General features: G+C 35.1%; 1 protein-coding gene across 1 annotated transcript in view; it reads left to right on the top strand.

The window, feature by feature from the left end:
- The window catches only part of COL21A1 (collagen type XXI alpha 1 chain), a 164125-nt gene that overhangs the window by 28356 nt on the left and 108595 nt on the right, over positions 1 to 27174 (top strand). Inside the window, exon 2 of the mRNA XM_084889133.1 lies at positions 24128 to 24253. Within this exon, the coding sequence (XP_084745259.1) occupies positions 24166 to 24253 (88 nt within the window). The 5' untranslated portion in view covers positions 24128 to 24165. The remainder of the gene's footprint in view (positions 1 to 24127; positions 24254 to 27174) is intronic.

The raw sequence follows: 27174 nt of genomic DNA, 5'->3' as shown, positions 1-27174 counted from the left end.
TTTTCTTTTTTCCAGAAGATTTTAATGCATTTTGTTTGCCAACATATATAAAAAATGACATGAACCTCCTACCTAAATTCTTAGGAGAATTTTGTATATTTTTTATTTTAAAAATTGAATGATGTAGTTATTTGGGAAAGCAAATAAATTGGAATTTCTGCGAGGCATGTTGTGGAATGAAGAATATCACTTATCGCATCCAAATATAGCATGAATAAAAGATGAAGTAAGAAAGTACTGACCTTTTCCTTCAGATTGCCTCCATGCAGGACATTTTGACTCTTCAGTGGAAAGGGAGAGATAACATTAAGACAGTAAATAAATAAACAAAGGCTGTAGGGAAAACACACATTACTGTCCTCTCTACTTCTGATAGTGCTGTCAGTTGTTGACAGCCTTTCTTTAAATAAACACAACTCCTATATAGACTGATTTTCATGGAAGTAATATTAGTAGGATTACTGTTTACCTCAGAAGAAACTGGCACAAACATAGCTTTAGCCAGGGATCACAAAACATTTTTATTCTGAACAGACCACGGATATCCCTTCAAACCTATTTATCTTCTCAGAAACATTTAGTAAAAAAAATAAATATATGAATCACTTAGTACATGAGATATCTTATCTCTTGGTATGAGAACAAAGATGGAAAGGATGGAAAAAGTAATGGACATAGAATAGAATTAATCTACTCACTTTTGCCAAAATCATCATGTATTTAGGCTTAGTGTTTAGGAATCTGGGAGTTCTGATCTGTGTGAGCCACTTTGAAATTCTCCCTGAACATCCCCGGGAATGCTTCTTTTTGAAGAATATGTACTTAAATGGAATTAAACTATATCCAATTGACAATCACATGAAAATCCTCTAGGCTGAAAGCCAAAGAACATTTTGTACATGTTTATCCCCCCCTGAACTTTAAATGTAACTAGATGAAGTTTTTTAATACTATCCTACACAAGTGAATTAACTGAACAATTGTCTTTCAATGGGAAACCTGCATTTTGTCACAGAGATGGATGTCATACCTTAAAATTTACTCTGTAGAGAAGCTGTATCTTTTTTGTATTATATTCTTTCAGTGTATTAACACCCAGACTATATAACAATTTCATTATATGAATGAGATCTTAGAACTTTGTAGATGTGTGGATCAAGAAACATGGCACATATAACCACCATTATGTGAGTGAGTGAAGTATAATAAAAATCTTCATAGGCAACATTATTATAATATTTTACAATTAATTATCTGTGAAACCAGAATAAAATAGAAAGAAAACACTTTTATTTTTATTTTAAACACTTTCAATTTTAAAAGGACTCTGTTGTTCATGGCCAAAGAATAAAAAGCAAATGCAAGCCATGAAATTGAGTGTGGTAAGTTTTTTAAATTTGCTTTTAGATTATTTTTTAATGACTTGATCTATTTTAAGAACATTTGATTATGAAATAGAAGTAAAATCCTAGAAATACTAATAGTGGAAAAGTAGAGTTTATTTCAAGTCTTAAACAGAAAGGCTAACCAAACAAATTCAAGTCTGTTTAATATTTTAAACAAACTAATGCTTTTTATATTACTGCTTTATTTTTTGGGCAAAGGACTATGAACATGATGGTTGATTCCTACTATGAAATCTAAGACAAAGTTCAAGTGCAGTTTCACTCATTAAGGCCTTCTAATTGCCAATTCTTGCATAAGGCAACCTCTATTGATAATTCTGTGGTTTTCAATGGGGTTGATTTAACCCCCTGGCCATGACTGGGAACATTTTTATTCTCACGACTGGAAGGGTGTACTACTAGCATCTAGTGGGTGGAGGCCAGGGGTGCCACAAACATTCTAAAATTCACAGGACAGACCCCATGATAAATACTGGCCCCAAATGTCAATAGTTGAGAAAACTTGAACTAAATACACAATAGAGCATTTAATGCATAAAGAACTACAGAATATCAGTTAATGAAAAGTAGATTTTTGCCTCAAGATCAGCATTGAATTGTATGGTAGAAAGCAGGGCTCATATGACCTCAGAGTGACTTTGCTAAAATTTCTGACTCTGCTTTTGTGACAAATGTCTTTTAAATCTTTCAAACCTCACTCTGCTGTTGTCAAATAGAATTAGTAGCATAGTTGCTACTCAAAGCGCTTGTATGACTAAATGAAATAATGTATGTGATTCCTTAATCCATTGCCTGGTTCATATAGGATCTTAATAAAAGTTAACTATTATTCAGGGTATTATCAGGTAGAACCTTGTAGCAGTTAGAACAGTCTAAAGATTGATGATTTATTTGGGAGGTAATTAAATTTCCTGCTAATAAGTTGGAAGCAAAGTATGGACAACATCTTGTGTTCCTTCGAACTCTATTAATTGTTTAAATGGTATTCCATTTTTCTTAGTTATACAAAACCATTCCTAAATAAATCATAAAGTGGCTGATGGCTTTCCTCAAGTCTTTAGTAGCTACAAAATTTTAGGTTAGCTTGACATCAAATAAGCATAGATAACATTGATACATTCAGTACTATTAAGACATTAATACTAAGACATTGACTTTCACTTCTTTCATACACATTCCCTTAGTTCTCCCTGCTAAGCAGTGTTGGTTATTTGCTTGGATTCCCCCAGGCTGTTTTCTGAGTTTCTTTGTACATTTGTTACCGAAATCAAGGAGTGTTCTAGTTAGGAAGAGACATTATTGTTGTTATTAGGTAGTTTTACTTATTTGCAGCAAGTAAAGAAGACAGAGGATTCACATAGAAAGCTGTCTCCTGGAAGAGGGGCTTTGCCATTGCTCATATACACTGTTTGGTTAATTACATGTTGATTTCTTCTTTTCAGTTGGGTAAATATACCCAGCTGGATTTTGTTCAAGTTCATCTGGTTATAGCTGAGTCTGCAAAATATTGTGCTCCATTTTAGCATTTAGCAAGAGTTGCATTTAGAACGAATCACCCAGACCTTGAGACCGTGGTGTGCACATCCATTGTGTGCCCATTGCCTAGAACAGGTCATGGCTGGCTAGCTATGTATCATTCCATCTAACATGGCATTTATTGAGCAGTCCGTTATGCCAGGTACCCTCCAATGCACTGTACATATATTATATCTATTGATATATCATTTGCCAGACAGGCAATAAATGTTCATTGAATAAATAAATGAACAAATATGTTAACAGTAAAAGCAACATTAATTGAACTTCTATTATGTATTATGTGGTAATACTGTTATGGTTAAAAATAGAAATATATAAAATATATCTTCATCTTGCTCCTTAAAAGCTCTTAGTTTTGTTGGAGAAACATGATATATTTGGAATAAACTTCCTCTAAATAATGATTTAATTGGATTATACATCTTTATAATACTTCAATTTTTATCAGACAATAAATATCAGGTATTTAGTAAATAAAACACTCAATAAAAGTTTGTCCCTGCCCCCAATTGAACAAAATGCCATCCAGTGGATAGATCAGCAAACTTTTATTGCAAAAACAGTCAGCTGCTTGAAAAAAAATGCTATCTTAACTGTATAATAAAATGGAATTATTCTGCTGATCTCACAAAGGATAAATATGCTTCATTAAATAAATAGAAGCATATTTTTGCTAATTTTGCAATTTTTGCTAATTATTTTTTTATAAATTTATTTTGGAGCCCACAATTAAAGAATATGTATACCACTGAATATGATGTTTGCTTAATATAGGAAAATATTTGTAAGTTGCTTTGGAATATATAATTAGGACTCACCTTCTAAATATACAAACTTATTTTCTCTTGTACTTAATTTTCAGAGAGAAGTGACTATCTTATTTTTAAAATATGAAAGAGGTTCAGACAAAGCATCTGATAGTTTTTTTCATTGTTTAAAAATGAAAGCAGGTGTGGAAAAATCCAGCCTAGCCCTCATGTGTTAAGAAGTTTGGGCCTGAATAATAAGACACGAGTTAAGAAAATATAGTTGCTGAAACTGGTTTGGCTCAGCGGTAGAGCATCGGTCTGCAGACTGAAGGGTCCCAAGTTCGATTCCGGTCAGGGGCATGTACATTGGTTGCGGGCACATCCCCGGTAGGAGGTGTGCAAGAGGCAGCTGGTCGATGTTTCTCATAGGTTTCTAGCCCTCTATCTCTCTCCCTTCCTCTCTGTAAAAAATCAATAAAATATATATATTTTTAAAAAGTAAATATAGTTATCTGCAGGTGGTTAGGGGTGGGAATTGAACTGGAATCATCTTCTAATCAGAGACAGTGAATAATGCTGATTTAGCATCGGCTCCATGCACCATCGAGCCTCACATCTATGGGAGGTTGACCATAATCAGGAGGCTCCATTGATTCCAATGAGAAGGAGGCTCCATTGATGGTTCTGATGGGAATTGTTTGGATAACAGAGAACGGAGTAGGAGAAAGTATGGGATTCTCAGCACCTCTTTGAGTCATCCTAGTGTGGCTTGAGCTGTAAAAGACTTCTTTTGCCGGAAAGGGAATTCCTTGTTTGTGAACAGGAGATGGATATCCTTTTTCCTGTTTTTACATTTGGTTGTGCCACCTTTTGGCTCTACTTGGGTCAAAATTTCAAAGCTAAATTATGATACTTCTAAAAATAAGCTCTTCTCCAAAAATAATAATGTTGGTCTTCTGTGGAGTTGGATGGTACCTAGACTGGCTTGCTTGCTTGGTTGGAACATGACCACTAGTGTGGCAACGGGTCTCATGTGTCAGCTGACTTGACAGCGTTCCACAACCACATTCGTACGCTTTGTCCTAGCCGATCATTCCACTAATGTGTGCCTTCAAAAGAAGTCATCTCAGCCGAAGCCGGTTTGGCTCAGTGGTAGAGCGTCGGTCTGCGGACTGAAAGGTCCCAGGTTCGATTCCGGTCAGGGGCATGTACATTGGTTGCGGGCACATCCCCGGTAGGGGGTGTGCAAGAGGCAGCTGGTCGATGTTTCTCTCTCATCGATGTTTCTAGCTCTCTATCTCTCTCTCCCTTCCTCTCTGTAAAAAAATCAATAAAATATATTAAAAAAAAAAAAAGAAGTCATCTCAGAAAGTGTAGCCGGATTAGCAGAAGTCTACCACCATTGTTAAGACATAAAACTAAATATCTTACCTGTGGTGGGAGATTGCTTATAGCTTGTAAAGCATAGTGTGGCTTACAGAATTAGTGGTTTTGAATCCTGCCCTCCAGGAACTCACAGCAAGACAGGCAAGTAGGAGATATACTTCATGAGTGTATATTTGTTTACACTTATAGAAAAGTGATATTTGTTTAAAAATTTTAGATAATGCACTATGTGTATTCAGGAAAGTGATTCTTTTCAACTATAGTAATCACTTGTTTTTCCATATATATATATATATATATATATATATATTTTTTTTTTTTTTGCAAATTCTAGTGTTAAAAATTTAAAAAGGGAAGAAAAATATTATTTATTGAGTTTGTATAATGGGTGAGATACTTTATAAAGTGCTTTTATGCCATTTCAATTAGCATTCACAACAACCCTTCAAAATAGAGAGGATAGATTTATTTCTGATTGTAGAGAGGAGGACTGTAAGATTCAGGGAGATTAAGAAAAAACTGTGTTAAAGTCACACAATAAGTAGTAGATAAGAATTTAAATCTGTTTTAACTAAAAGCTTTTACTCTTTCAACTATGCCATGATTATGCGCAGGAAAATACAGAAGTGCCGAGATTTGGGCAAGTCTCCAAAAACGTTTCCATTTTGATCTGTAGGTAATTGTACTGCCAGATGAGGATGATGGACATTTCTGCAGATAGAGGGGGGACAAAAACTACACATGTAGTGTCAGTGGTAGCACCAGACTTTGAAAACTGGAAATCTAGAGCTACATAGGTGAGCATGAAGGAGGAGATAAAGTAGCCATCTAAACTCTCAGGGTTGGACATGTGTTTATGCCCAATAATTTACTGTAAAGAACCTCTGCTTAAGAACCTTAGAACCTTAAGCTGGTGGGAAACAAAGGGGACATTCAGCAAAGGGTGTGTGTGTGTGTGTGTGTGTGTGTGTGTGTGTGTTCATCCATCCCCCCATTTATTGAATTTCTCATAGATAAAAGCATTATGAAACACACAGGGGATATTCAAATCATATCCCTGTTCTCAAGAAACTCACATTTTGGTGTGTAAGGATGGATATGTATACAAACTATTATTATATCAGAGGTCCTTTGAGGTTTGATATGAGACTGAATCCTAATTCTCTGTGAGTGGGAAAGCTATCACCATGGAAAGTGCCACAAAGATCATGATGTTTAGCAGAGTGGACAGTGATGATTCTTGAATGGTAGGTGGGGACCACATCATGAAGGGCTTGTTTGAAAAAGAGCTAGAGCTGTGTTCTGAAGGCACTAGAAAGATTTTAAAGGATTTAAATTTAAAAAAATTAATTTGAGAATATTTTGAACACAAAATACTCATGAACTCATCACCCACATTTATTTGCTTCAGATAGTTCTTTCTATTTAAAGGTAATGAAGTTGGAGATAAACAGCTAAAGATCTCCTCCCATACCTTTCTTGATCTCTTCAATCCCAGAAATAAACCACTCATTGAAGGTTGCTATATATTATCCCAATGTGTACACTTGTACTTTACTGAATATGTATGTACTTTCATACAACATATATTGTTATTTTGTAAGTTTTAAAATTTATTTAGCCCTGACCAGTGTGGCTCAGTTGGTTGGGGAGTCATCTCATACACCAAAAGGTGATATAGGTTTGATTCCCCATCAGGGCACATACCCATGTTGCAGGTTCGATCCCAGGTCTGGGCATGTACAGGAGGCAACTGATCAATGTTTCTTTTTCTCTCCCTTCCTCTCTCTAAAAAGTAAAAAAAATTAAAATCAAAATTTATATAGATGATATCATACTGTCATTTCTTCCTGGAACTTACTGTTTGCACTTAACACTATATTGCTACACACAGCTCTAGAATATCTACTTTTACTGTTTGAAATAGCAAGGGTTTATTATTATTATTATTTTTTTATGGAGAATTAGGCTGTTTCTTTTTATTTTGGTTACACATACTGCTGCACTAATATATATATCTTCTTGATGTCTCCCCTGTACAAACGTATTTTTCAGAGTGTATTCCTTGAAATAGATTCATGAAATTGTAGCATATGCTTTTTATAGTCTTACTAAGCATTGTAAATTGCTCTTCAAAGTGGCTATACCAGTTTATTCTCTTTAGAAGTATGAATCTCTGTTTTTCTTTATCCTCTTTAACTTTTGTTGTTAACATTTTGGGGGTATGAATAGCATTTTACTTTAGTTTATATTTTCCTATTGTCAAGATTACTTATATTTTTATATTGAACATCTGGGATTTCTATAAATGTTTCTTGTTCAAAGTCTTTATCCATTGCCCTATAAGAATATTTATATTTTTTTCTAATAAAATATAGATAGGGTTTCTTTATATATTCAAGTCACCAATCTTTGGTAGAAATGTACATGGAAAATATTTTATTCCAGGTTAGTTTTATCTTTTAACTTTTTGATGTTCTTTGTTAGAGAAATATGAATATCTTCCTTCCAAATGTTAGAAAGATATTCTATATATCCTAATGGTTTTAACATTTTGCTTTATACATTTGGGACTTTGATCCATCTTTTGCATATGGTGTGAATAAGGGTACACTTTTATCTATATTTCCCCTTTCCTATATGATGAGCAATTACCACAGCACACACATTCAGTAGTTCAGTTCTGCAACTCATCTGTAATGTTGCCTCTCTTACAACCACTCCCATATATAGGTAGGTTTGTTTCTAGGATCTTTATACAAACTCACTGTTCTAGTCTAAACCTTTGTCAATACTAAATCTTTAAAATAAAGTTTTATATCTGGTAGTGTAAATCATTTCCTCCTACTTTTTCTTCTTCAAAATTGTCATGGCTAATTTCTTCCATTTGAAATTTTTGATCAACTTGACAAGTTACATTCTTATACTCAAAAATATAAAACAACTAGGCTTAGATGAGAATTGCATTTACTGCATACCTTATTTGAGAAGAAACCTTTTATCCTTATGATATTAAATTTTGCCATAAAACACATTTAATTTTCATAATTTATAACTTTTTTATACTTTAATTATAATGTGGTTTTATTCATCCTAGACATGCCCTTGTTTTTATTGCCATCTTGAATAGTATTTTCAAAAATACATTTAAAAACGTTTCTTCTAGAATAAGGGAATGTGATTTGATGTTTGAAACCTCTAGATAATTGCCACAAATAATTTATAATTTTATTACTTTCTCAAGCTTATGCCTCATTTGTGTTGTTTTATTTTCTTAGATAGAGGCATCTATTACAGTGCTAAATAGAAGTGGTGATTGCAGGCATTGTTGTATTATACTGGCTTTATTCAAAGAGAATTCTTCTAACATCTCATCACTAGTTATTATGTTTTCTAATTTTGGTTTTATTATTTTAAAGAACTTGCCTTTTTATTTTAAAATCATGAATGGCTGCTGCATATTTCAAAATAGTGAATGAGTGCTTAAGTGCTCAAATGTTCTTCTGCATCTATATCAGTAGTGTGGGTGGGTATCCTATCTAATAAAGAGGAAATATGTAAATTGACAGTCATGCTGTCAACAAAGATGGTGGCGCCCAGTCCTCTCAGCCTTCCCAGAGTCCCCCAGTCCCATGGCGGGTACCCGCTGAGAGCGGGCAGCATGAGCGGCCTGGTGAAATGCTTGCTTCGTTGCTGTGGTGATGAGGTAAGTGTTGCACCCTAGCCACAGAGGGCCTTGGGCAGTGGGCACGGAGTGGCTGGTAGGGGGGTGGGGACACTTGCATCACCCCCCTGGTGACAAGCCAAGTGTTCCATGTCTGGCTGAAGAAGGCCTCTGGCCAAGCTGGGCGCAAAATGCTTGCGTCATTGCAGGCTGGGCTGAGGGACCGTGTCCCTCCCCCATGCACAAATTTTATACACCAGGCCTCTCTTGGGATGAAAAAGTCTCAGCCTATGATAGCAGCAGTGGAGATAGAGCACATAGAACTTTGAGGATTTTGCTGTTAGTTGTGAGAAAAGACAGACAGAAAGTAGCTTTTGGAAGACAGAGTTCTGACTTAGGATAACAGTGTAAATGATAGAGTCATTACTTGAATACAGAATAAAAGAAAATAGCAATTTTTAGGAATAGATTTTTTGAGCTCACTTTTTAAGATTTGTTGAAACTGAGATGTATGTTGGTTGTTTAAATGTTGATGTTCAGCAAACTTTTAGATCTAATTATTTAAAAATGGACTCTGGAATGAAAAAGTTAAGTATGCTCTGGAGATAAAAATTTGCGGTTTGGTGGTTCCAAAGTGGATGCAGAGCAATGAAAGTTTGCAGAATAAGAAAAACAGAGACTCTGATTAAATCCCAGGAACCCGTATACATGAAGGACAGTAGGCGGGACTCTTAGGGAAGTCTGGAAATAAGTTACTCCAGGGGAGCGAGGTGTCAAGGAAGACTTAGGGGAAAAGTTTTCAGTTTTCAAAAGCCATCTATATGAACCCAGTTTGGGAAAGTTAAGAAAGATGGCCAGAAAGAGTTGACTTAATTTGGCAATTGGAAGACCCATGGTGCCTTTCACAGGAGCAGTTTCAGTGCTAAAGGCAGACGCTGGATTTCAGGGAGATGAAGCTTTAGCAGGAGGTGAGGAAATGGAGGAAGATAAGTGAAGGCCTCTCTCATGGAGCTTGGCCATGAAGGGAAAGAGCGAAAGGAAGTGCAAATAAAAGAGTCCAGGGAAGAATGATCCTTTACAAATTAGGTGTAAGTTTCTCACTTTGGGAATTGTCATATGGGTAAAGCATAGGAGGTTAAACTTTAGTTAAATGTGATGGTGAGATAGTTGCTGGATGTGTTGAAAAGCTAATCAAGCTTGTATGACTGGACAGTTTTAATTCAGAGTTGAATTTCAGATATATATTTGCCTGCCCTTTGGCTCTTCTTACTTGTGTCTGAAGGAACGAAGCCACACAAAAGAATTTCATATAAAGCAAATTTAAAGGCTGTTGCCAATCCCTGTATTATAGCAATGAGGTCCTTAATAAATATAAAACATGGCACAAAAATATTTTTAGATCATTAATAAAACAAAGATTTTTGTGTTTTATGTATGGCCTAACAACCATATGCCAATGATTAAATGGATCTCTAATGTGAAAAAAAACACACAAAATCCACAAAACTAAATTTAAAAAAAAGTAGCATTGCCTGTTTTGGAATAGGATGTTGAATCTATTTTAGTTATCATGATTCAGCAACAGCTATTAAACCCACAGGCTCTGTTGGTCTGTAACAGAGGAAGTTCTTATCCCTGTTCTTGCTCCAACATTAGAATCAGAGGACAACCATATTCTAGATTCTATTTATTTTGGCACAACTTAGTTCATTGGATTTGTTTCCAACTGAAATGATATCTTTGCCAGGTGAAGTTGGTAATGATTACAGAAATTTAAAAACATGTCTTTAATCCTGTGAGATGCTGTTCATGTATTTAGCTATCATTTGAAAATTACATCTGTGATAGAATGGGCAATTTTTTTAGGTTGCCAAATTAATTTTTATAATTGAAATTAGCCAAAATTGCCAACTTAAGTTGACCTGCAACAAACCAGTTCCGGGTTTCCATGGAAACATGATTTCATCCCATCTATGAAACCCCATTTTGTTTTTCCTTCTTTATCATGGAACTTGAACCTCTGCAATGTTTTTCCTGTGATTCTTGCTCCAAGAAAAAGAAAACAGGTTTCCAATTAGAAAAAAAATTCTCATTTTGCCCATTAAAGTTTAACTTCATGGGACATTTTCATTTAGAAAGATAAACCATGTTCACATTATAAAACCTTTCCTATTTAGGTATAACTATGCATTTTTTGTTATTTTTTCCTATGTATTTTTAAAATACTTTGGCCCCAATCTCCAGTCACAATTATTCCAAGTTATGTTAAAATTACTTCATACTTCTAATATTTTTATCACGTGGTGTTTAGCTAGTTTAGAAATCTTCAGCAAAAGAATTGTAAAGTTCTTCTTCATTTTTATTTTCTCACCATGCCTATCCCCAAGGCCTGACGCAAGTTGATTCTCAATAAATGTTTATTGAGTCAGTGATGCTACAAATATTTCAGTGCTTTCTGTGGGCTTAGCATCATTAAGGATTTGGTGGAATGCAAAAGGCATATTTTCTTGTTTGTAATTAGGGATCTGGGGAAGATAAAGAATGAAATGTAAGTGCTTGCTATTATTTCACCTCACATAAACAAGAGCTTTACTATCTCATTTAATCTTTAGATTAGTCCTGGAAGGGCTGTGGTATTATACTGATTTTTCAGATGAAGAAACTGGCTAGGCAAGGTTCCAGAACTTGCCCAGGCTAGTGATTGGTGGACCAGGGTTTGAATTCTAGACCTCCAAATACACTTACTAGATGGAGATACAATTCTTCTATACAGAAAACAGTTGGTGAAATAGCAAATGCTACTGATTGTGAGGAGTTCAGAAAAGGAAAGGTTATGTGGATGTGAGTACTCAAGGATGATGTAAATAAAAATGCCATTTACTAAGTGATGAACTCTACAGTATATCTAATCAGTACTATATATTTATATTTTATCCACTAGAATAAAATATCTTGATGCAGAGACTAGTTTCTTAAATGTCTATAAAATGGTATAATTATACTTTTGGATAAAACACATACAAAAGAATACATGTAAATTGATTTTACTGATTACCATAGATTCATAGAATGTCAGGCTGGCCAACCTTTCTATTTTTATAGAAAAGAAAACCAAGTCTCAGAGCATAGTCGCAGCTGATTTATTTTTTTTCTCTCTTGCTTACATTAATATGACAGCAGAGTCAGGCTTCCAACACCAAGTCTACTAATGTTCTTGAAGCCATATATAATGTTTTCACTTACTGATTTGTTGCAGATGGGTACACAACATTAACGGATAAAAATAATTCTATTAATTTTGAGTATCATTTATTTTCTTATGTCTCAATAAGCTATGATAAAATATCTTACTGTGGAAACCTTACATTTTACATCCTTGTACAAAATAGTCTTAGAAATTACTGAAATTTTTAATTACATCATTATATTCGATCATAATAATGTTTCGTGTCTGTCCTTTGCATATTTTTTGGTACCTTTTCCTTGGTGATGTTTTGTTTCTTTGACAATGTTTCCAAATGTCTTTCTCTAGGTATTCTCTTGTGTTCCATGTAAATGTAATGCATTTTTTATTTTCCATGATTAGCTGTTTTCCTTGAGAGGGAAAACTTATAATTTCAGAAAGAAAATCCTAATCATTTTTCTACTTAAATGCTAAGTTTTTATCTATGTGTCATTTTCCCAACAAACCTAAAATTTTCCCCATAAACCTAGAATACGCTAGTGTAGGAACCGTACTGCATGTTCTTTGAATCTCTTAATCTCATTTTGAATGATTGCACAGACATGCATATTCTTTTATTGCTTGAATATTTAGAAGCTGTTTTGGCCAGATAGGATTTTAAATCACTACACCAAACTATAGACAATCAAGTTATTGCATTTTAATTTGTTGACTTTAAAAAATGGTTTTAGAAAGAGGAAGGGAAAATGGAGAGGGGGAGGGAGAAAGAGAGAAGAGGTGAGAGACATCATTGATTGGCTGTCTCCCACATGTGTTCCTATTGGAGACCAAACCCGCAACCTGTGTATGTGCCCTGCCCAGGAACTAAATCCACACTGAACCCACCACCTTTTGGTGTACAGGACAACGCTCTAACCAACAATCAAGGTGGCATTAATTAATTACGTATTTTGACTGGCATGATTTGACCTATGAAATTTCAAAAGTTATAACTCCAGATCTTCTATTTTAATGATAACTAAACAAATCAAACTACGTATACATAGATGCATGAATTAATTCATAATTCTTTTACCAGTTTGCCAGAATTTTGCTCATCTCAATTCTATCTGTCCCAGTTGATGTTTCCCTCTACTAGTACTACTACCTTAATGCCAGAAACATAGACTATAATAGATGTGTGTGTGTGTGTGTGTGTGTGTGTGTGTGCGCGTGCGTGCGCATGTTCATAAAAACATGGAGATCAGAATTTCAGTTTTCCCACCTTTTCCTGTTTTACATTTGAGTTCAAAGACACAGGCTATAAATAAGCATGAGTGTTAGTGTCTCCTGAGAGGGCTATTTTGGTCTTCAATTATATTTGAAGGTTTTACAGTCAAGCAAACAACTAAATTTTGATAAATATCTTTCCTGAGAGTCCCTCATTTTGAAAACTTTTATTATGTTCTTGGTGCTCCTCCTCGAATTCCCATGCCTTTCTTGTTGACCCACTGGGAGATACATTAATTTCAAGGAGATGAGAAATTTGCTTTCATTTGTATGCACTGTTCTCAGAAATTTACTCACATGTACTTATTTTGATTTTAATAAAGTGCCAGAGAAAATAACAGTGGAATATGATAACCACATAAGGCAAGGAAATAGAAGAGATATGAAAATAAAAGGATAATAATGGATCAGTTTATCTCTCTTCCACTTCTCTGAGAATCGAATTCTTAAAGTTTATAGAGCTCTTTGATTTTGAAAACGGGACAGTCTACTTCATGTGAAAACCTGATGCACCCATGCTTAAAATCCTCCATTGAATTTAATTTTCATTTAGGGAAAACAAATCTAAATTTAATGTGCTACATGTGGTCCTTGCTCTCCTTTAGGCCCTCCCGTTCTTTCTCTCACTCCCACACTCATTCTTCCCTGATTTCCTTCTGTTTCTAGAACAAGTCAAATGTATTCTATCCCCGGGAGGGAAAGTTTGTCTTCGGTTCCTGGCCAACTTGGCTTTTTCATGTTACTGTGTTGTCAGCTCAAATAGTGCCTTTTCAAAGGCCTTCTCTGACCTCCAAATCCAAAGGAGGGAGCCCTTCCTTCCTCCTGGCCCCATGCAGTACGTTACTGTTTTCCTTTCTTCATATCACTTACCACTATCTGAAAATATCTCACTCAATTATTTAGTTTCTCAAACAAACTACAGGAAAGCAAATTCCTTATCCAGTTTGTTCACTTCCGAGTTCCCAGCATCTATGAGAGTGTCTGGCACAAAATAGGCACTTGGAAAATATTTGTTGTTGAGTGAATGTAGTGGAGGGAGTGCTGGAGGGAGGGTTTGTTTTAGGTCTGTTGTTTAGTAGAGGACACGTGACAGACAAGCCATATTACCCATTGGCCTGTTTGTCTCACACTTCTAAGATTAAAAGAGAGAATGTCGTCTCAAGCCAAAACTGGTTTGGCTCAGTGGATAGAGCGTCAGCCTGTGGACTGAAAGGTCCCAGGTTCGATTCCCATCAAGGGCATGTAACTTGGTTGTGGGCACATCCCCAGTAGGGGGTGTGCAAGAGACAGCTGATTGGTGATTCTCTCTCATTGATGTTTCTAACTCTATCCCTCTCTCTTCCTCTCTGTAAAAAAATCAATAAAATATATTTTAAAAAAAGAAAAAAGAATGTAATCACAAGCATTGTAAACTCTTAAAGTTTTCATTATTACACTAATCCTGTGAGGTTAGAGAATACAGATGCCTATTTCTTTGTTGAAGGTAAGATTACAGATCACACATTTCATCTCCTTTGTTTTTGAGCATTAGACCATATAAAAATGATATTGTTATAGTTAATGGAAGTGTTATATCTATGGTCAGGATTGCTTGTTGTATATTTAGTGTAGTACATGTCCCATAGTAACTGGTGTGCTCAGTTTAAATTTCTACGTAACTACATTCTGCTCTAAGTAATTTCATCTTTTTCCATTATCCCTTAAGATTTATTTTATGGCATTAAATGGTTAAATTTTCCTCCAAACAGCATTTTCAATGTTTAAAAGGAGCATATATTCTTACATTCTTTAGAGGCACCTTCACTAGCAGTGAGGCAGTGGTTATGGGCTTTTGCTGTATCAGTGCCACCTGGGAGCTTGTTAGGAATGAAAAATCTTGGGCTGTAAAAACACCTATGAATCAGAATCTGCATTTTAACAAGATCTCGAAATGTTTATATGCATGTTTGAGAAATGGGGATGCTTAAGGTCCCTGACTACTCTTTGAGTAGCATATCTTTAGAAGTTTTTGCTTGAAAAGATCCTTTGAGTTAACAGTGAGCCCCAGATGCACTATTTGGGGTTGCTAGCTTATTTATCTACCAGGGGAATAGGAACCATAGGCATCTTATCATTTTTGTATTGCCTCATAGCAGAATTTCTAGAACTTTGGTGTTCATTAGCATATGGGAAGTTTTTTTGTTTTTGTTTTTTTTTAGGTTTGGTCCCTTGCTCTATAATCTGAAGCTAGGACATTCATATGTTTAAAGAGCTCTCCAGATGATTGACGTACATGTTAAAACTTGATATGCCTCAGTTTATATCCATTATAAACACACACAATATATTTATATATAGCTATGAAACATATCAGTTACGTGTCAAGGGTTAAATAATGTGGCAATAACATGTGTTTCAAGCCCTTTTCATAGGATTACTTTATAGAATGTCAATCTAGAATACAATAAAATTAGATAATAAAGGTTAGCCCAAGAATTCTGAAGGATTTAGAAACTACTTAGAAATAAAGAAAATGTGCCCAGCCAGCTTGGCTCCATGGTTGAGTGTCCTCGACCTATGAACCAGGAGGTGACTGTTTGATTTCTGGTCAGGGCACAGGCCCTCGTTACTGGCTTGATCTCCAATAGGGGGCGTGCAGGAGGCAGCCAATCAATGATTTCCTCTCATCACTGATGCTTCTATCTCTCCTTTTTTCCTCTGTAAATTCAATAAAAATATATTTGAAAAAAGATAAACTTCAAAAGCTACAAAAAGGAATAAAGAGGATGTTTTTGGTAGAGGAGCAAAATAATTTTGAGGCCTTCGGGGAGGAAGGTAGTCAATACTCATCAGTACACATTGTTGACATAATACAGCACATCCTGGTGATGACTCACCACAAATGCCCTCGTTGACATTTTCCCACCTCTATAGCCCTTTGCCTGGAGGGGCCAGTCTAATTTGAAAAATGACGTTGGTAATATTGGATGGAATGCTTTGCATTAAGGTATAGCTTACACAACAAATGATATAGTTGTCAAGCCTTCATGTTAATAGTCTTAGACAAATTTATGTACCTGAATATCATCACTGCACATGTAGAATATGTCTGTCACCCAGCAAGTTTACCAGTGCCACTTCCCAGTTGACTCCCATCAAAGGCAAATTCTGTCTGATTTCTAACACCAGAGATTAGTTTTGTATTTTGGATCTTCATATAACTGGAATCATGCTCTCTCTCTATTTTTTTGTGTTTAGCTTATTTCATTAACTAGAACATATTTATAATCCATTATGTTGTTATATACAACATAACAGTAGTTTATTACCTTTTTTGTTACTATACATTATTCTATTATGTGAAGACACCTCATGACTTCTTGTTTATCTATTCTCCTGTTGGTTGCGTTTGACTTCTTTTTAGTTTGTATTATGAATGAAACTCCTGTCAACATCATTAAAGTCTTTTTCGTGGAGTCATAGTTTATGAGAAACTGAATCTAGCAGTTCTCTAACTTGATTATGAAACTGTTGTAATAATCTGGTTATTATTCAACAGGAAAGGAGTAAAGGGAAGACTAGGCAATATAGGCATGCCATTTACACAGTTTGCTAATTCAGTACTCTCCAAGCCTGTTCCCCGCTGATCAGTGGGGGAAGAGACTGAACAAAATGCACGTCCAGTGAGGTCTCAGTGACATGGGAAGGTGCCTACTTGTTTGCAGTCACGCCTGGGAGTGAGTCAGTGGCCAGGATAGGCATGGCCACTGCAAGGGCAAGAAACCTGAATATTTATATTTTTAGACAAAAGGTTAGAAGTTTGGCTCTTGGCTTTTGGCCCTTGGCCCTCGGCACTCGGCCCTCTGCCCTCTTTAGATTCCTGTTGCAAGGGGCACACTCCCCTGCATTTGCCATGGGCCATGCAGACTCCATACACCGGACTAATGGACTTTAACTAATGCTGAACTAGACCCGCTGCAACATGGAAAGAGCTCTGGACACTGGCCCTCCTTTTGGCTCTACTGGAACCCCAGCTGCACCTTTTTCAGGATGGGGTGAAGGGGCATGAGACTTTACAACCTGAGGAATGTAACTCCATGCAAATGAACCCTTTTACCACATCTCATTTCCCCATCAGGGCTTCTGAAAATGCTTATTTCAGCAGTACCCCATGAACCTCATGCCACTTGTGTCTGGGAAATCTGGCCCTCTGATTTCTCCAGTAACAGTTACCTCATTTTTTTTCTTCACATAGCCTCATAAACATTTGATATTGTCACTCTTTTAGTTTTAGCCTTTTAAGTGCGTGTGAAATGATATCATAGTGGATTTAACATACATTTTTCTGATGACTAATGATGAACACCATTTAATATGTTTATTGACATTTCTATATCTTATGTAATGTGCCTATTCAAGACTTATAGCCATTTTAAAAAATTGGATAGTCTTCCATTTTATTGTTGATTTGTAAAAAATACATTTCTATATATATTCTAGATATGAGTCTTAGTATTTTTATTCTGAATATTGGCTTGAACACTTAATAGTATCTTGAGGAACAGAAATGTTGATATCTAATTTATCCATATTTAAAATTGCTAGTTGTTTTAGTGTGTTGAGAAAATTTGCTTAATTCCAAGGTTGTGAAGAAATTCTCTTATGTGTTTTTCTAGAAGTTTTATAGTTTTAGCTCTTCCATTTATATCTGTGGTTCATCTAATTTTTGTACATGGAATGGGATGAGGTCAAGATTCATTTATTGAAAAGACTTTCCTTTTCTATTCAATTACTCTGTCACTGTTATTGAAGATTAATTAACCATTTGAGTGTGGGCTATTTCTGAACTCTATTGTATTCTATTCTATATGCTTATTCTTACACCAATAGCACACTTGATTAATGTACACTTATTGTAAGTCAAAATCATTTAGTGTCAATTATACAACATTGCTTTTTTTAGTCAAGATTGTTCTTTATTCAAGACTAGAGGCCCATGCACAAATTCATGCACCATTGGGGTCCCTTGGCCTGGCCTGAGAGATCAGGTCGAATCCGGCTCTTCGACATCTCCTGAAGGGTCCCGGATTGGTGATTGCCAGAGGGTGCAGGCCAGGCCCAGAGACTCCACCAGTGCATGATCAGGCCAGGGAGGGATGTGGGAGGTTGGTTATCCAGGGAGGGACTATGGGAGGGCTCCAGGGCTTGTCTGGCCCATCTCACTCAGTCCCGATAGCCTGGATCCCAAGCAGCAGATGGTCCTATTGGTCGAAGCATCTGCCCACTGGTGGTGAGTGTACGTCATAGTGATTGGTTGGCTGGTTGACTGTCTTCCCCCTGGTGGTCAGTGCATGCCATAGTGAGTGGTTGAGTGGCCTTAGCATATCATTAGCATATTATGCTTTGATTGGTTGAACAGACAATAAGACGACCGGACACTTAGCATATTACGCTTTTATTATATAGGATTGCTTTTTTTACTTAAATTTGTTTATCATAAAATTATTTGCATTTTATATAAATTTTATAATAAGTTTGTCAATTTCTTTAAAAATATGCTGGGGTTTTGTTGCGATTGTGTTGAATCTATAGGTCCATTAGAAGAGGATGGAAATAACCAATAGTGAGTCTTTTAATCCATGAATTAAGTCTCTCCATTTTTTTTTTCTTTCTTAATTGACCTCAATAATATACTGTATGTTCTAGTATAAAGATCTCTCACATTTTTTTTTCATTACTTTTTTTGCTAGGCTTACATATGATGCTTTTGATACTATTGAATATGATATTACATTTGCCCCCAATTTTGTTGCTAGTATATAGAGTCACTTAAAAAGAAAGTCATTAACCTCATGTCTTAAGACCTTGGTAAATTCTCTTATTTGTTCTAGTAGTGTTTTGGTAGATTTCCAAAAGTTTTCTATGTAGATACAGTCATGTTTTAGTTCTTCAAATTTTTTTTATTTTTCATTTTGCATATGACACTGGCTAGGACTCCCTGTACATTTTGAATATAACTGATGTGAGAGTATATCTTAACTTATTTTTTTATTTTTGAGGGAAAGCATTTAGTCTTTCATTATTCAATATTAACTGTAGATTTTCATAGCTAATTTAATTTTAAAAATAATTACTCATCAGTTTGAAATATTTTTAAAAATCTATGATTTTTATTAATGTATAGTTGACATATAATATTAATTTCAAGTATACAACATAGTTTTTAACATTTATACATTATGGTCACCACAAGAAGTTACCATACAAAGTTATAGCAATATTATTGGGTATATTCCCTATGCTGTACTAGTATATTACATCTGCATGACTTATTTATTTTATAATTGGAAATTTGTATCTATTATCCTTCATGTTTTCCATGTATCCTCCTCTCCATGCTCACTCCTATAAGCATCAGTTTGTTTTCTGCATCCATGAGTCAGTTTCTGGTTATTTATTTTATTTTTTTATATTCCACATATATGTGAAATCATATGTATTTTACCTTTCTTTGTCTGACCTGTTTTACTTAGCATAATATCCTCTAGGTCTATCCTTATCACAAATGGCAAGATTTTATACTTTTTTTATTGCTGAGTTATATTCCCTTGGGTATATACGTACACCAGATCTTCTTTATCCATTCATCTATTGATGAACATTTAGGTTGCTTCTATCTCTTGGCTATTGTAAGTATTGCTGCAATGAACACAGGAGTTCTTATATTTTTTAAAATTAATATTTTTATTTTCTCTGGATATATATCTAGAAGTGGAATGGCTAGGCTATGTGTGATAGTTCTACTTTTTATTTTTTGAGACATCTCCATACTATTTTTCATACTGTCTGCACTGATTTTCAATCCCAACAACAATACACAAGGGTTCCATTTTTGCACATCAATGCAAATGCTTGTCATTTGTTAATAATAGCCATTCTGACAAGTGTGAGGTGATATCTCATTGTGGTTGTGACTTGCATTTTCCTGGTGACTAGTGATGCTGAGCTTCTTTTCATATGTCTGTTGGCCATCTGTATATCTTCTTCGGAGAAATGCCTATTGAAGTTCTCTGCCCATTTTTTAATTAGATTGTTTGTTTTTTGATGTTGAGCTGTTTGAATTCTTTATATATTTTGAACATTAACCCCTTATTGGATATAACATTTGCAAATATAGTCTCCCATTCAGTAGGTTGTTCTTTTGTTATACTGATGGTTTCCTTCACTATAAAAAACACACAACTTTTTTAGTTTGATATAATCCCATTAGTTTATTTTTCCTTTCTTTGCCATTGCCTAGGGAGACATATTCAGAAAAATGATGCTAAGACCAATGTCAAAGAGTTTATTGCCTATGTTGTGTGTTTTTTTCTAGGAGTTTCATGATTTTAGGTCTTAAATTTAAGTCTTTAATCCATTTTGAGTTTATTTTTGTATCTGGCATAAGAATGTCATCCAGATTCACTTTTTTTGCATGTATCTGTCCAATTTTCCCAATGTCACTTAATAAAATATTCTGTCATTTTTAAAACTGTATACTCTTGCCTCCATTATGATAGACTAATTGGCCATATGTGTGGATTTATTTTTGGTCTTTCTATTTTGTTCCATGATTTGCGTCTGTTTTTGTGCCACTACCACACTGTTTTGATTACTAAAGACTCCACCAAAAAAACTATTAGAATGAATAAATGAATTCAGTAAAGTTGCAGAATAGAAAATTATTATACAGAAATCTGTTGCTCTTCTATATACTATTAAACTATCAGAAAGAGATATTAAGAAAATTCCATTTACAGTTACATCAAAAAAAAATAAAATACCTAGAAATAATTATTTTCAGAGTACAGGAAGTGTACGACCTGTACTCTGAAAATTATAAGACATTGATGAAAGAAATTGAAGATGACATAAATAAATGAAAGGATATACCATTGCCACAAAGTGGAAGGATTAATTTTGTTAAAATGTCCAAAGCACCCAAAACAATCTAAAGATTCAGTGTAATCGCTAATACTAATGGCATTTTTTACAAAACCAGAACAAATGATCCTAAAATTGAGATAGAACCACAAAAGAGCCTGACCAGCCAAAGCAATCTTAACAAAGAACAAAATGGGGGGTATATGCTCCCTGATTTCAAACTATATTTCAAAGCTTTTAATAATAGTTTTTTTCTTTTTAATTTTAATTCATGTATTATTTAGAAGTATATTACTAAATTTTCAAGTATTCTAAGATAATCTTCATTTTCTTTTCTAATTCAATATAATTTAGGCCAAACAACATAACTGTGTAATCTGAATTCTTTGGAATTTGAACTTTGTTTTTTACCCACCTTATGATCTATTTTGGTGACTATTTTATGTCCATTACAAAATAATGGATATTCTGCTGTTGTTAGGTGAAATGTTCTATATGTCAACTAGGTTAAAAGTGGCAGTTTTTCAAATATTTTCCATCATTACTAATTTTTTTCTAACTCAATAATTACTGTAAACTGATATCTCACATTGTGACTTGAGTTTGTCTTTTTCTTTTTTTAGCTTAATTTTTGTTTTGCTTCATGTATTTTGAAGCTTTATTATTAGACGTTTACACATTTAAGATTTTTTAGCTTTTTGATCTGTTGCCAATTTTATTACTGTGAAATTTCCATCCAAAATTCTGATTATTGTTCTCAATATGTAATGTGCCTTTTTTCCTCTGGTAGTTTTAAGGATTTTCTATTTTATTTCTATTTCCAACTGGTTATGATGTGCCTAAGTCTGACTTACTTTATATCTTGCTGGCATTTGTTGAACATCTTTGTTATGGTTGTTTGTAATGTTTGTCAATTTGGAAAATTCTGACCATTGTATTTTCAAGCATCTCTTCATTCACTTTCTCTTTTCCATCTCAAAAACAAATTACTTGAATGCTAAGCCAAGCTTTCTTGATATTTTCACATAGATTTCAGATGCTCTGTTCTTTTATCACTGGATCCCCACTCCTCCTTTGGGTTTCATTTGGGCTAATTTATATTATTGACTTATCCATAAGTTTACTGATATTTTCCTTATTTGTACACAATATATTTTTTATTGTAAGCATTGCAGCTTGTATATTTTTAATCCTCACCTGAGGATATTTTTCCATTGATTTTTAGGGAGAGTGGAAGTGAGTGGGAATGACAGAGAGAAACATTGGTGTGAGAGAAATATTGTACATCAATTGGTTGCCTCCTGCATGAGCCCCATTCAGGGCCTGGACTAGGGAGGAGCCTGTAACTTTGATCAGAATCGAACTCGGAACCCTTTGGTTCCACAGGCTGACGCTCTATCCACTGAACCAAACCAGCTAGGGCTCAGTTTGTATATTTAAAAAAATAATAATGTTTTTATTGATTTTCTTTTTTTAGAGAAAGAAAGGGAGAGAGGGAGGGAGGGAGGGAGGGAGGGAGGGAGGGAGGGAGGGAGAGAGAGAGAGAGAGAGAGAGAGAGAGAGAGAGAGAGGTGAGAAACATCAATTGATTGCCTTCCCCCAAGTACCCTGATCAGGAATGAAACCACAACCTTTTGGTGCATGGGATAACACCAAACCAACTGAGCCACTCCAGCCCGGACAGTTTGTATCTTTTTTAATAGTTTCTAGTGTTCTTCTAGTTTTTTTTCATATTTTTTCACAGTGTTGTTTATTTTATTTATTAGATATTATAAAAATTTATTATTGCTGTTGTATGACCCCTGTTTGACATATCTGATATTTAGATCATCTCTGGATCTGCTTATACAGAGTGTTTTTCTCCTGATCAGAAATCAAAAGATCCTCCGGAGATTTCTTTCAGCTTTTTAGTGTGGTTTACAGCTTTTTATTTCTGAGTTCTATTTTTTCTGTCCTTCCTTGGCTTCCTGCTATTTGAGATCTCTCTCTCACTGTAGTGAAGAACTAAGGTGCCTAGAGGGACTCACCTAAGCTATGCTGTGCCTCGCCCAGCCTTCAGTAGGCCAAGGATTTGTATTTGACATGTACCCTGGGTATCTAAACAGGGGAGGGTCTCTCTAGGCTGTTTCAACTGCTCTCATCTTTCTTTGTATTACTTGTGTCCTCCGTGTACTCATTTAAAACTCCTGGAGAAGAATTGCTGGATGGGGCATACTTGTTCTGTGGCTGGGCCCCCCAGGATGCTAATCTGTCTCACCAACTTTGACTGGTTTCTCCCATGCTGTGGCAGATTCCTATTCTTTTGTCCCTTTCTGCTAGGGACAAAACCAGCTCTGAATCTGTTGTTCCTCCTTAGAAAGGATTAATAAGTGTTGGAATTTGGTTAATTTAGGTTTCTTTAAATCCTGTCTTTTCTTCTGGGTTTAAAAATACTGTAGTGTTATAATTTATCTGGCATGTTCTCATTGTTGGGAGTGAAGGTCTTACAACTTTCCACATTCTAACCAGAAATGAAGTCTGTGGACTAACTTAAAAGATATATGAAAGTCAAATAACTGAGTGTTTATAAATCAAATAAAATATATATTTTATAATTACAGCCCACTTTTTAAAAATTAAACTTTATTACTTAGTTTTATCATATTAATATTTTACCACGTATCCTTTGAATATTTTTAAAACTCAAATCCACAATTAAAGAAGAATGTTTGCCACCATTGAGATAATAAAAAGAATGTGATAAGGCATTACAGGATATGCTCAAAGGAATTCTAGTAAATATTTTGGGCAAAGCCCAAAGTTTTAGAAAAGTTTATAATTTTTCAAGATAATTATGAATTAAAAGGTTTATCATGGCTCCTATTCATTGTGTGGCTATTTTAGACACACAAATTAATTTTAAGGACAGTAAAAACTAAATGTTCTCTGACTGGGTGTTACAATCTTAAATTAAACTTACAATGGCTGGGTATTTGTCTTTATTTTTAAAATATATTTAACTTTTCTTTTTTCTTTTTTTTTTTCTTAGGAATTTGAAAACAAAAATTTTAGAACAAAAACAGAAACATGGCTCTCCATATTGCATTTCTTTGGATAGTTTTGGTCCTGCAGCTTTGGAATTCTGTATTAGCTGAAGATGGAGAAATAAGATCAAGTAAGAATTAACCAGCATTGCCTCTTTTTGTTATCAACAAATTGTAGAAATCAAATAAAAGGAGCTCAAGCAATGGTTTTAAGGATCTTATTCCTAGTGTCTTTGGTGCTATAATTTCTTATAGTGAATGAATTGCTATGTTACACATTAACTGAGAGGAAAAGCTTCTAACAGACATAATTCTGGAAAAATGATATGGTAATTGTTTATTCTGTTAATGCCATAGGTTGAGAACTGCTAGCAGGGTCACCTAAGACCATTGGAAAACACAGATATTTACATAACGATTCATAACAGTAGCAAAATGACAGTGATGAAGTAGCAACGAAAATAATTTTATGGTTGGGGTCACCACATGAGGAACTGTATTAAAGGGATGCGGCATTAGAAAGGTTGAGAACCACTGTGTTAACCTATCCTAACAGACTTTGGAATACACAGTCTAGTGTAGAATTCATGAGCTTCTTGATATGAAGATAAAAAAATACCTACATATTAGGATGGTTATCAGGACCATCCTATGAGGTTAAATCATAATGAGGTAATCCATGTGAGATAATACATGTAAATGGCTTAGGACAGTGACATCTCAGTAAATGGAGACTATTCTGATGGCCTCTAGAAAAGCTTTCATTAGAGAAGAGAGCTCCATTAATGTAGTTCTGCTACCCAGGCCACCAGTACAGATACCATACTTCTTTTTAAGAGTTTGCTTTTTTTAATATCTTAAAACTTCTAAACATAAAGACCCTACTATAAATGAATTCTGGTTTCTCTAACAGTTAAATGAGGTGGTTTGACCAGTTCACTTATCTTAGCTTAAAATTTATTAAAATAACTAGAGGCCTGGTGCATGAAATTGGCACAATCAGGTCCCTAGGCCTGGCAGGCGAACAGGGCTGATCAGGGCCTTCTAGAATGGCTGAGGCCTCCCTTCCAGCATCCAGCTGCCAGCTGCTGGCCGGGGCCATCCTTCATTTCACTCTGTCCCCTGGTGGTCAGTCATGTCATAGCGAGTGATCGAACTCCCGGTCTCCTGGTCTAACTCATGAGAGGACAATTTGCATATTAGCCATATATATATATATATATATATATATATATATATATATATATATATATATATATATATATATATATATATATGTTTGCATAACAATTTTATAGTTTAATCCACTGAAGTACTCTACTTCGGTAGATACTCTTTTCTCTATTTTTTTTTTTAATCAGGAAAAGAGATTCACAAAATTTAAGAGGTTTACCTAGTATCACATAGCTTGCTAGAGCTGTAACTAGTACTTACATTATGCTTTTGATCTTCAGTCCATTCCTTTTCTATGACATCTTTGATTCATCTCCCTAAGGAGAAGGTGTCTTGGAGTGCTATTTTGTCTGGTGTTTATCAATGGTGATATTTTCTTTTTATACCCAGGGTCTTAGCTAACCTTACAGTTATGAAATATATACTTTATGGCTCTGGAAAGGGGTAAGGATTGCCAAGAATAACCCTGTTAAGCATTTATAACCACAGAATCAAGAGGCACACAAACACTGGCAGGTCCAGGCAGTAATGAATCTCATAGTATTTAGGAAGGGCAACATTGAAGAGCTCTACAAATACAACTTCCTGTCCTTCAAAACCTCAATAAAAGCATAACCTGAGACCCGTGTTCAAAAATAACAGAACAGAAGAGCTATTTCCCTTGGTTAGAAAAGTTGCCTCTGGACCAAGTTCCACTCTGCTGTCCCTTCCCTGAACTCTGGCAGCGGTCGCTGCGGCAGAGGTTGTTGAATGGTGTCGCTTGTACCCTTCTGCACTGCACCATCACCTTAGGAGTACCATCATAATCACACTTGTGTTTTTGAGACAAATCCATATTTTGGCAGATGTTTTTATTTTTAGTAATGTTTTGACTTTTATACATGTTCACCTGATCACAGTGTTTATTTAGATGGTTACCCTGATGAGTACATTGAGATAACTGTTAAACTGAGGACTCTTCATGTGAGCCTCCTCCTCATCATCTCAGATATGATATGTAAGTAGGAAAAGATAAGGAAAAGATTAAGAAAGGAGGGAGTGAGGAAGTGGAAGAGAGGAAGAGAGAGATTGACTGATAAAATACTCCAAACAAGATACAAAAATACTAATTGTCACTAAACAATTCTTAGCCAACACCGTTCTTTGCAATTATTTGAAAAGTATACAGAAAATAAATCATCCTTATTATAACTTTAAATTGGGCCTCTGATCACAATTTAAGAGAAACCATTAATATGAGTAAAAAGCACAAGACTTAAAATTTATTATCATGCTACCTTGGCTCATCCCATATTCTTCCAACTCATCAAATCCAGGGACATGGGATCCTTATCAGATGGGCCCTGAGCAGTAGTATTTTTGCTGCTTTGAATTCAGAAGTTAGAGAAGGAGAAGGCAAATATAGCAGTTCCATCCTGCGAATTCTGTTAGCCATTTCAAACTATTGGAGTTATCCACACAAACCTTGTCTTTTGGCTGTGTCTGCCTCTCATCTCTGGAACTTCACTCTTGCTGTTCCCTTTGATTAGAATGTCCTCCTCTTTACCTGGCCAAAACTCTCCTTTCAGATCTCAGGTTGCCTGCCGGCTTCCTGAACTTTCCACAATTAGGTTATACCCCTTTCCAAATGTTTTCATAACACTTTGTACTTTCCTTAAAGTACAACCAGTTATCTGTCTTACTGGACCGTGAGCTTTTTTTGAAATCTCTTATGTTATTTGAAGGCAGTACCTTGCATGATATCAGACACAGAGTAGGTGTTCAGTATACATAGACCAAATGAATGAGACAGGGTTAGAGGCATGTTGTGTGCTTTGGAAAAGAGAGTGAAGTTTTTTTTTTCTCGTTTTTTTTTTCTTTTTTCTACAAGTGCTTAGAA

This window comes from Pipistrellus hanaki (genome assembly GCF_964339955.1).
Source record: "Pipistrellus hanaki genome assembly, chromosome: 7".
NCBI classification, from domain to species: domain Eukaryota; kingdom Metazoa; phylum Chordata; class Mammalia; order Chiroptera; family Vespertilionidae; genus Pipistrellus; species Pipistrellus hanaki.
Note: the sequence above shows the minus strand (reverse complement) of the source record. Positions and strands in the feature narration are given on the sequence as shown.